We start from the raw sequence: 9,588 nt of genomic DNA, 5'->3' as shown, positions 1-9,588 counted from the left end.
TATATCCCCAATTCAGCAGTGCTGCTTAACAGCTCAATAATTCTTGAAGCAAGCCTGGATCCTCGTGATCCATCACATGTCAATTGCTCACAAGTTCTTAAAATTGGAAAAAATAATCAAATTTGTCTTAGTTCTGTTCTTACAAGCACATGAACGAAAGAGCCAACTTCCTATAAGATCTACAGAGGCATCAGGGTTTAACCAAACGTGCTATGTGGCAACACTAAAAAACCCCACAGTGCCAAATGTGTGCACGTGCCAATTCACACAGGAAACACTCCACTGGTATCAGTCTCCACACCCCACCCTCTGCAATCCCATTTTCATCCACAGGGTGGCGCTAGGGTTCTCCAGAGTGAACTTCTGAACAAACCAAACAAGGCACAAGTAGAAAAAAAAATTCATTGTTGGAATAATATTCATGATTACACTTCTCCCCACTTACAAGTCACTGCCACTTATTTACAGTACAAAAATAAGACATTGCACCATCAACATGTCTCCACCCATTACAGTAGGGTGTACCCCCCTCCCAAGAAACTAAATCAAGTATATCACAGATTTATGCCAGGGGGGAGAACTTTTAAAAGATCAAAACAAGTAAAAAAAACAAAAAAAAACAACCAAAAAGCCGTATTGTACAGTTTGCTTCGGTCGTAACCGTCGACAAGCATACAGTGCCGGGGGGGAGGGGGGCTGATACAAACAGCTGAAAGCGTAAAGCCCGATTTATACTTCGAAAGAAGAACGTCAAATCATCAACGGGATAGTGTCAGTCAGTTTCGCACACGTTGTGACGTTGGACAGCATCAGCGTGATCGGACAGCCAGATGGAGGAATGAGCGGTCTACACGGGCGTCGACATCCAACAGCCGGGCGTCCCGTTACTATAGGAACAGAAGTCTCTCTGTAAGCCTTCGCCGGAGTCAAACGCAAAACGTGGCGTGGCACTTTCATTCTGCCGTCGGAAACGTTGAGCGACGGAGTATAAACCAGGCTTACGGGCGGGGCGGGGCGGGGAGGGGGGGGTCCACAGCTCTGCAGACACGCCGCTCAGTCCTCACGGAGGCCAACAGTCCAGAACGTTCCGCTATGCCGCGGCCGGTCACATGACCTCACTCTGCCTCCTCCGCCTCCTTCTGTTTCTTCTTCTTTTTCTTCTTCTTGGCACTCTCCCCGGTCTGCGCAGACAACACAAACGGGACCGGTCAGACTCACCCAGCTTACACTGCGGCTGCTCCTTACCCAGGATTCACAGCGTGTAGGGGGGGGCAGGGCTGGAGCCCCCTGTGATGTAGCAGACGGACACCCTCTAGAGCCACTCACAGGCAGGAGGGATAACCGTCTGCCACCCACCACCATATCCATCACACCAACCACACCCACCATCATATCCATAACACCAACCACACCCACCATCATATCCATAACACCCAACACACCATATCCATAACTTATAACACTAACCACACATCCATCATATCATAACCGCATCCAGACCCAACCGGTCCCTCCATAAGGAGCCCCTCTCCTCTCCTCTCCCCTCCCTCCATAAGGAGCCCCTCTCCTCTCTCACCTCCATTGTGGTCTCTGCCTCAGCCTCAGCCGCTGGTTCAGCGGCCTCCTCTCCCTCCTCAGAGGCCTTCAGCTTCTTCTCTTTCTTCTTTTTCTTCTTCTCCTTCTTGGCCTCGCCGTCAGGCTTCGGCGTGCTGGGCGTGCCGGGCACCGAGGGGGCGGGCACGTCACTGTCACTTCCACTGGCCTCCCGCTTCCTCTGCGGGGAGAAGGACGTCGGTCAAACCGAGGCACCGACTCAACTACACATATCTACACAGCCGTTATGACCGGGGGAAAGGAGCCGATGGCACACCCAAAACACAACCTCCGGAGGAAATCCAGAGTTTTACGGGGAACTGGTTTCAGTTCTAAAGGATGAAGTAGGCAGCAGGAATGGAAATGGAGATCTTTAATCTCAGAGACTACCTGGTTAAAGGAAGGTTAATAAAATAAAATGTTCCTGCTCACCTTGGTGGGCTGTGCAGCCTGTTCAGGAGCAGCTGGCTTTGACGTGCTGAAATAAAATGAAAAACTTCAGAATTCATCTCAGAACTCAATCAGTTTAACAACATTTTACATTATTTTCACCATTCAACAACAATCATGTGGGAAAACTAATCAAGGTAGACCACGCAACTTTAATCCAGACAGTTCACCAGCCCACCACAGTGGGGCAGCAGAGACACAGGAAGAGAGGAGTCTCCTCCAGACACAGGACATGTCCACAGAGACCAGAGGTCCAGCCCGCACTGAACGCGCGGTGAACACTGGGTCTGAAATCTGAGGGTTCATTTTGCAGACTGACTCCCTCTAAAGTCACATGCAGACAGAAAAGGGATAACTGTCTGCAGACAGCGTGCTCTACCCCGACATCTCAAACACCCCCCTCCACCCCCGAATGCCCCCGTTCTGCGGCCAGCCCACCCGTAGTCCACGTATCCCTCCTTCCAGGTGGCGGGCGTGCTGCCGTTGGGCTTCCCGTGCTTGTCCAGCAGGCCCTTCTGGATCATCATCTTCTTCTGACTGGCCTGGGAACAGCAGAGAACACTCTCAGCACAAGAACCATCACATCGTCTCAGCACAGGGAGAAACATTCTGACTGGCCTGGGAACAGCAGAGAACATCTCAGAATTTCCTGACTGGCTTGACACCAGCAAACATCTCGGCAGGAAAAATATCCACAAGGGACTACGATTCGACAATGGCGTTCAATTAACACTGCCAACAACCTCCCAAAATCCAAAAAGAAAAAACAAGAGTACTTTTATTTATTACAAGATACAAATTGTCTTGGATGACAAGAACATGAACGGCGAAAACAGTACGAGGCACATTAAGGAATTAAGACTGATGGCAAGAGCAGAGGCGCGTGCCCAACAGGGGACAGACGGGGCTTGGCGTGTGACGGTGACAGCGAGGGTAAAATGGCCGCCGGGCCTCACCTTGGGGCCCAGGCCCCACTTGCGGGGGTAGGTGTCCCGCTCCATTATGACCCTCTTGATCTTGGCCACGACGCCGTGGTCACAGGTGGAGATCACCGCCGTGGTCATCAGGGCGATGGCTGAGAGAGAGGGGGGGGGGGGGGGGGGGGGGAGCAGTGAGTTACTGAAACCTCCAACAGTCACTTACTACATGGTAGGTTAACAAATCCACAGTCGTCCTCCCTGGAGCAGTGCAGGGTTAAAGGCCTTGTTCAAGGGCCCAACAGCGGCACAGATCATATCGTAGTTACACTAGGTCTTGAACCACCAGGTCTCAGTCAATCACCTCAGCCAGTAGGCTGCCCATCTATACCAGCATATATACCCCTCTATACCAGCATATATACCCCTCTATACCAGCACATATACCCCTCTATACCAGCACTGCAGAGCCATCAGACATGGGTGATAGATAAGAGGTCATCTTTGCACAGAGTGCTAATGCAGTCTATATCACATCATCATGTGGCTGACGGAGCTGGTCCAGAACATTCTGAGAAGAGATTCAGCCTTTAGCTTCATTACACCCTGCTGGCCAGCAGAGGACGGGCCCCACTCTCTAGCCAGGTTCCTTCCCATTGGGGAGTCCCATCAACTGTTTGAGAGGTTCCTTCCCATCAACTGCTTGAGAGGTTCCTTCCCATCAACTGTTTGAGGGTCTCCTCCCCGCCCCTCCCCCTTGGCCGGGTGCTTGCCCTACTACTAGGTCTTCAGTAAAAAAGGTAAAGAAATGGAAAGGTACCCAGACAGACGGCCTCGCCCTTGGTGGTGATGATGACGATCTCCTGGTTGATCTCGATGCCGTCCTCGTACCGCAGGACGCCGGGGAGCATGATCTTGGCGCCGTAGCAGATGGCGTTCACCTGCAGGGGCAGGAACCACTCACTACAGGACCCAGGGGCGGGCAGCGCCGCCAACACACCCGCCTGCTCCAGACAGGGCAACCAACCAACCTGGAGATCTACCGTCCTGTAGGTCTTCACTCCAACCCGAACAAAGCACACCTCGTTCAACAGCTAGAGCCGGGCTGCCCAACCCTGCTCCTAGAGATGGGTTCCTTGTAGGTTTTCATTTCTACCCTAATTTGGCAGACCCAATTCTAACAGCTGACAGCTGAGATCAAGCTGTTGAATGAGGTGTGCTTGGTTAGGGTTGGAGTGAAAACCTACAGGATGGTAGATCTCCAGGAGCAGGGTTGGGCAGCCCTGCTCTAGCTGTTGAATGAGGTGTGCTGTGTTATGGTTGGAGTGAAAACCTACAGGTAGATCTCCAGGAACAGGGTTGGGCAGCCCTGCTCTTGCTGTTGAATGAGGTGTGCTGCGTTAGGAACAGGGCTGGTTAGCCCTGCTCTAAGCCCTGAACAGCAGCCGACACACAAACCCCCCCGACCCACACAGAGCTCCCGGGACCGGCAGACTCACCGCGCTGTCCTTCATGACGATCCTCTTGTGGGACACCAGCAGCTTCTCCAGCGGGTAGACGACCCGGCGCAGGTAGGTCTCGTCCTTGTTGTGGTCAAACTGCCACTGGGCGTCCAGCACGTCGTGCATCGTCACCATGTTGTCCTGGAAACGAGAACCAGCACGTCACACCCCGAGCAAACGGAGGACAGGGCTCTACACGGACTCCTCTTTAAGGAAGAACCACTTTCCCCTGGCGTTAGAAAGCTCAAGAAAAACGTTCCTTTAATGTCAAGCTCCTGCCCATAAGTAAACCACCAAATTAAATTCTTCAAATAAAAAGGCAGTGCTTGGTTTGTTTGTTTCCAAAGCGGAGTGGTTAATTTATGAATGTTATCATACGATACACATCAGATATGCCTGTAGGCAGGAGTGGAGAGAAATGGCACACACGGCCACCTCAGAAACAAAACCGTGCACTCCTGCCATTCCCTGTGCCAAAGTTAAATTACCAGGACCGGGGAGAAGGCCCGGAACTGAACTCAACACTTTGGCCCAACGCGCCCGAGCAGGGCCTCCAGAGGAGAGGAGAGTTCTGCTCTTACCCGCTCCCCCAGCACCCCGGACCGGACCCTCCTCAGCTCCTGCATCTGCCCGCCCACGCCCAGCAGGAGGCCCATGTGCACGCACAGCGTGCGGATGTAGGTCCCCGCCTCGCAGCTCACCCAGAAGATCCCTGCACACAGAGCCGGAACATTCCCACAGTGAGCCACCCCAAAAACCGCGCTGGACTTTCACTCAACCTTTTCAATAAATGCCCACTCACGAGACATTTCACTTGAATGGGAATTCACAATCACACTTTCCCAAATTAATGCTTCGATTTACATGTGTAGTTCTCATTCTTGGGAGACTAATTCTAGCACTCATTTGATCAGCCCATCCCATTGCAGTGCAGGCTCTTATGAGCAGGCTGACTGCACAGTTGAGACTACCCAGAATGCTCTGGGGCCACACAGCAAGATTCTACCCAACATGCCCTGGGGCTGTACTGTATGCTCTTACCCAGCATGCCCTGGGGCTGTACTGTATGCTCCTACCCAGCATGCCCTGGGGCTGCACTGTATGCTCCTACCCAGCATGCCCTGGGGCTGCACTGTATGCTCTTACCCAGCATGCCCTGGGGCTGTACTGTATGCTCCTACCCAGCATGCCCTGGGGCTGCACTGTATGCAACTACCCAGCATGCTCTGGGGCAGTACTGTATGCTCCTACCCAGCATGCCCTGGGGCTGTACTCAGTGCTTACCCAGCCTCCTCTCGGGGTCGTACTCGATGAGTTTGCTCTCGTAGATAGTTCGCACCCTCAGCTGCCTCTTCACCGCAGCGATCAGGGGCGGTCTCTGGAACAGCGCCCCCGTCAGGGTCTCCAGACACTACAACAGGAAGTGAGCGGCGCGGTCAGGACAGTTTCCCCCGCCACGACGGACGGCATCGGCGCCGGCGGTCCGTAAGCGATCAGGAGATCCGTCTCGTCTCGCGACAGCAGGCCAGCCCCTCCCCCACAGCGAGCCGCCCCAGTAAAACACGGACGCAGCCGGAGGGGAGGGAGGGGCCGGGACGCCGGGGTCCAGAACGGACCACAGCGCCACCGACAGCCCGCCGCCGTCAGAGAATGGATAAACAGCTTCATCACGTCACATACCTCACACGCACTGAACTATAACTCAGTGCCAGGACATTACACAGTTCTCACATTCACAGAGTATAAAACTTCCACCATAGGCCTTTAACAGCAAAGAAAATATCACAATAAAAGCGCTAGGCGCCGCTAGCACGATAGCACGATAGCACGAGCACTTACCCTCGCCAACTGGTGCTCGCTCTCTAGAGCGTTGTGCAGCCGAACAATCCCCACATACTCTTTGCCTGCAGGGGACAAGAGCAGACGGGGGAGGCCGCGTTTACTGTGTGCATCGCTGCGGGGGGGGGCAGGGGTTCCCACGGGCAGGGGGTCCCGAGACGGGGGGGGGGGGGCTCACCTGCGCTCTGCTGGGACTTGACGAGGCGCGTGGCGCGGTCCACGCACACGATCAGGCAGCCCGTGACCTTGGGGTCCAGCGTGCCGCTGTGCCCCGTCTTCTCCACGCGCAGGATGCGCCGGATCCACGCCACCACCTCGTGAGAAGACGGGTTCGCCGGCTTGTCCAGGTTAATGAACCCCGACCTGCAGGGGACAGGGACAGTCCTCCAATCAGAGCGGGACTAAAAATCACTCAATTACACATCAGACTTCAGTCAAATACGTAATGGCTTTGGATTTCAATACTTTTCTATGGTTTGCTGAGCTTGTCGGGTGTAACGGGAACAGTATAAAAGTGTAAGACCCACCTTCTGGTCTTCTTGATTGGCTCAATCACACCAGGCAGATTAATCGAGCACAGAAACGTATCTGAATCCGAAACAAATACTTATTTGACCCAGGTCTGCGTCGAACATGAGGACATAAGGGTCCGTTTGGATGCAGCCATCAGAAAAGGGTGATAGATAAGTGGTCATCTTTGCACAAAAGTGCTCAACCCATCTATATTCATCATGTGGCTGTCCAGTCTAAGATACCCCAGTCTAAGATACCCAAGATGCACCTAATTTGAGCGGAAGCCTCACCTGACATAGTCCTGAATGGTCCTCTTCAGAGGGTTTGACCCGTTGGGCAGAGGGGTGTAATGTGCCGTTCTAATGTTCAGCTTGTCAAAGTTCTGCACGCAAAAGAATCAAAATCAGACAAATCAGTCAGAGCCATTTATACACTCCTATACACACAATCCAACATCTGCGGTTAAGTTCCCATCCAACCGTTTTGCAAATGTTAAATGAATTTCCGACTACAGTTGTGGATATTCGGAAGAGGACAAGATTGGGTGGGGGAATCTCAGCCATTTCTACTGAGGAATTCAAAGTTCAAACGGTTTGACGGAAACCCCACTAATGATGCGTTTTCAGAGCCAGTGTGCGATCAGGAGTTTACACTCGTCTTTGCGGTTGCCACGCCCACAAGCCCCGCCCTGACCACGCCCCCAGCCACAGGACAGCCAGTAGAACACTGGATGCTCGCAGTGGGGGAGGAGCCAAACGCCCAGGTCCAGAACAGACAGGGGCGCTGCGGAGAGCAGGCCAGCAGCACTCAGAGAATGGATAAACAAGTTCATCACGTCACACACTGCCCCCTGCTGGCGGGAGGCTGAACTGCAGGTCACAGAACACGGGGCGCAGTTACTGGGTCAGACGTACCTTCAGCAGCAGAGGCCACTGAGATGTGTCCAGGCTGGCGACCTTGGACTCGGGCTTGATGAGGAACTCGCCACTTTCCTGGATGTCCTGCGGGACACGGGGTTGAAACTGCGTTAAGCACGCTCAATTCCCATAAACCCACACAATTCCCATAAGCACACATGCCCCATAAACACATGCACAATTCAAAAACACACAACTGCGTTAAAATGCGCACAATTCCCATAAACAACTAATCACTTCAACTGTGTCCCCAATTAGCCAACTCCCCAGGCCCAGAGAAACCCCATACACTAATATATACACTAACACACCCCGTGTGAACAACTTAAATTTAATGCAAAATGGATTCAAATGTAGTTCAAATCAAGGAATTAAATTCTAGTCAAGACTAGAAAAATTCCAGAATAGTGACCTACCCAGTAAGAATGAAAGGCCAAATTATATATATATCTCAAATATAATTTATTGGGTATTTGGGTGTTAGTCAAGGTTCTAACGCTATATGAACACAGCCTCTTACCCCAACTTCATCATCCGATAATTTCTTTTCCTTCCTCTTCTTGTGTTTCTTCGCTGAGGAAACTGGGAAAGGAAGGGAAAGTTACACACAAGTCCATACAGCACCTCGTGCACCAGCACCTAACGTCATGGACGTCAGCTGAGCCCAAGCGATGAGCACTAACGTAGGGTAGTCCAACTCAAATAAGTGCTACCCACTTATCTTCGTAAGACAGCCACGTTTAATACCAAATACAAATATTTTGGCAGCTACGTAGAAGTTAGGTCAGTCCAGCGGTACTCGGGGTTGCAAACCAAGCGCAAAACGCCAGTTAACGTTACTTAAGCTACCAATTTCATACAGCGCAGCAGTGACGATAACTCGGGATAACTTCACGGTTTATTCGGTATCCGGGTGAGCATTTCACCGACAAATGTCCTACATCACCAACAACCACGTGGCAGGTCTGCAAGCACGTGGGGAGTTGCGGCTACTGATAGCCGATAGCTGTACCGTACCAACTGGCCACAGCACGAACAAAATACGCGAACGGCATTTGATGTATTTAGTATTTTTATTAATTAGTTACTAGTAACGTTAGCGGTGTCCGTTTTTCAAATAGAAAATGTAGCTAGCAAACGTCCCGACGTTATATAGCTAGCTTAGTGGCGCGCTATAGTTCTCTACGTGATGATCGTTGTAATGTCTAACAAGTTTGGTAAAAGAGATTGAAATAGCCAACTAATCGACAGCTTCGGCAAGGTCATTAATTTTAGATGACCAAGAACTAAACAAAGCAACCATGAGTGATATCAGTTAACTACTAAGAGTAACCTAGTTTTGATTGGCAAAACCCTTCGAAAGTGCAAGTAACTACTACAAATAGTACTATAGAATTGAAATAAAATGTACATTGGACTGCAAGAACAAGGTAATAGTTCACTAGCTGGCAAAATACAACGTTTGTGTGAGCATGCGTGTTTTTCTAAACCCAGTTACCGGGTTCTCACACGTTGCCACACCATTTTGGCACTGCAAATCAAATCAGTTACGTACATCTCGAAGAACATCACGTATCTTCACGTATAATTAAATGCATGCAATTTTAGCGAGCTACTTGAACGATACGTCGTTATAAATGCGAAAATGTACTTGAAATGTCCTGTCTCTTAGCTAAAACCGAGGAAAATGCGTGGAGACTTACTCTCTCCGTCCGCCATCTTCACAGTGCGACTCTCCGAAAGAAACACGTGTGTACTTCTGCGCATGTCTGTTTTCAGGACATCCCGCCGAACCGACGTACCGCGAGAGTTCAAGAGATTGCTGTCACAAGCGCCGCTGATAGGCTTGCACGTTTT

The 9,588-nt window shown here is 51.4% G+C and overlaps 1 protein-coding gene and 4 non-coding genes across 5 annotated transcripts; all 5 read right to left on the bottom strand.

The window, feature by feature from the left end:
• Positions 1–388: 388 nt before the first annotated feature.
• dkc1 (dyskeratosis congenita 1, dyskerin) lies at positions 389–9,528 on the bottom strand. Its single transcript, XM_061250354.1, has 15 exons — positions 9,435–9,528; positions 8,252–8,313; positions 7,729–7,815; positions 7,105–7,196; positions 6,480–6,664; positions 6,302–6,366; positions 5,747–5,873; positions 5,044–5,174; positions 4,460–4,603; positions 3,781–3,901; positions 3,000–3,118; positions 2,482–2,585; positions 2,026–2,071; positions 1,577–1,774; positions 389–1,181 (listed from the first exon to the last, which is right to left on the bottom strand). Exons 1-15 carry the CDS (start codon positions 9,496–9,498, stop codon positions 1,116–1,118), a joined length of 1,611 nt encoding a protein of 536 aa, XP_061106338.1. The 5' UTR covers positions 9,499–9,528; the 3' UTR covers positions 389–1,115.
• Positions 3,429–3,508, bottom strand: LOC133134188 (small nucleolar RNA SNORD83). The gene has a single exon (XR_009709297.1). It is a non-coding gene; the product is annotated as a small nucleolar RNA SNORD83 (small nucleolar RNA).
• LOC133134140 (small nucleolar RNA SNORA36 family) lies at positions 4,857–4,994 on the bottom strand. The gene has a single exon (XR_009709258.1). It is a non-coding gene; the product is annotated as a small nucleolar RNA SNORA36 family (small nucleolar RNA).
• Positions 6,963–7,039, bottom strand: LOC133134189 (small nucleolar RNA SNORD83). The gene has a single exon (XR_009709298.1). It is a non-coding gene; the product is annotated as a small nucleolar RNA SNORD83 (small nucleolar RNA).
• LOC133134149 (small nucleolar RNA SNORD17) lies at positions 7,450–7,654 on the bottom strand. Its single transcript, XR_009709267.1, has one exon. It is a non-coding gene; the product is annotated as a small nucleolar RNA SNORD17 (small nucleolar RNA).
• Positions 9,529–9,588: the final 60 nt, after the last annotated feature.

This window comes from Conger conger, chromosome 7, assembly GCF_963514075.1.
Source record: "Conger conger chromosome 7, fConCon1.1, whole genome shotgun sequence".
Taxonomy (NCBI): Eukaryota; Metazoa; Chordata; class Actinopteri; order Anguilliformes; family Congridae; genus Conger; species Conger conger.
This window is presented reverse-complemented; position numbering and strand designations above follow the sequence as displayed.

Excerpts from the sequence above, each read along its gene's own strand:
- dkc1 (XM_061250354.1), bottom strand. The coding sequence starts at position 9,498 with ATGCGCAGAAGTACACACGTGTTTCTTTCGGAGAGTCGCACTGTGAAG. Across the intron at positions 5,874-6,301 it reads GCGAGCACCAGTTGGCGAGG|TGTCTGGAGACCCTGACGGG; the intron begins GTAAGTGCTCGT and ends TTCCTGTTGTAG. Across the intron at positions 2,072-2,481 it reads GAGGGATACGTGGACTACGG|CACGTCAAAGCCAGCTGCTC; the intron begins GTGGGCTGGCCG and ends ATTTTATTTCAG.